The 239-nt window shown below is 42.7% G+C and overlaps 1 protein-coding gene across 1 annotated transcript in view; it reads left to right on the forward strand.

Moving 5' to 3' along the window:
• The window catches only part of LOC110450751 (TRIO and F-actin-binding protein-like), a 6,811-nt gene that overhangs the window by 2,150 nt on the left and 4,422 nt on the right, over positions 1-239 (forward strand). The window contains exon 2 of the mRNA XM_021498434.1: positions 3-147. Within this exon, the coding sequence (XP_021354109.1) occupies positions 3-147 (145 nt within the window). The remainder of the gene's footprint in view (positions 1-2; positions 148-239) is intronic.

The raw sequence follows: 239 nt of genomic DNA on the forward strand, positions 1-239 counted from the left end.
AGACAGTCTCCAGGATGATTCCCCAACTATGTCAAATATCCAAAGTGACAGTCTCCAGGATGATCCGTCAACTATGTCAAATATCCAAAGTGACAGTCTCCAGGATAATCCATCAACTATGTCCAATATCCAAAGCGACAGTCTCCAGTATGATCAAACAACTTTGTCCAATATCCAAAGCGACAGTCTCCAGAATGATCCATCAACTATGTCCACAATCCAAAGTGACAGTCTCCAGG

The sequence above is a fragment of the Mizuhopecten yessoensis genome, unplaced genomic scaffold (genome assembly GCF_002113885.1).
Source record: "Mizuhopecten yessoensis strain PY_sf001 unplaced genomic scaffold, ASM211388v2 scaffold5473, whole genome shotgun sequence".
In the NCBI taxonomy this organism is placed as follows: domain Eukaryota; kingdom Metazoa; phylum Mollusca; class Bivalvia; order Pectinida; family Pectinidae; genus Mizuhopecten; species Mizuhopecten yessoensis.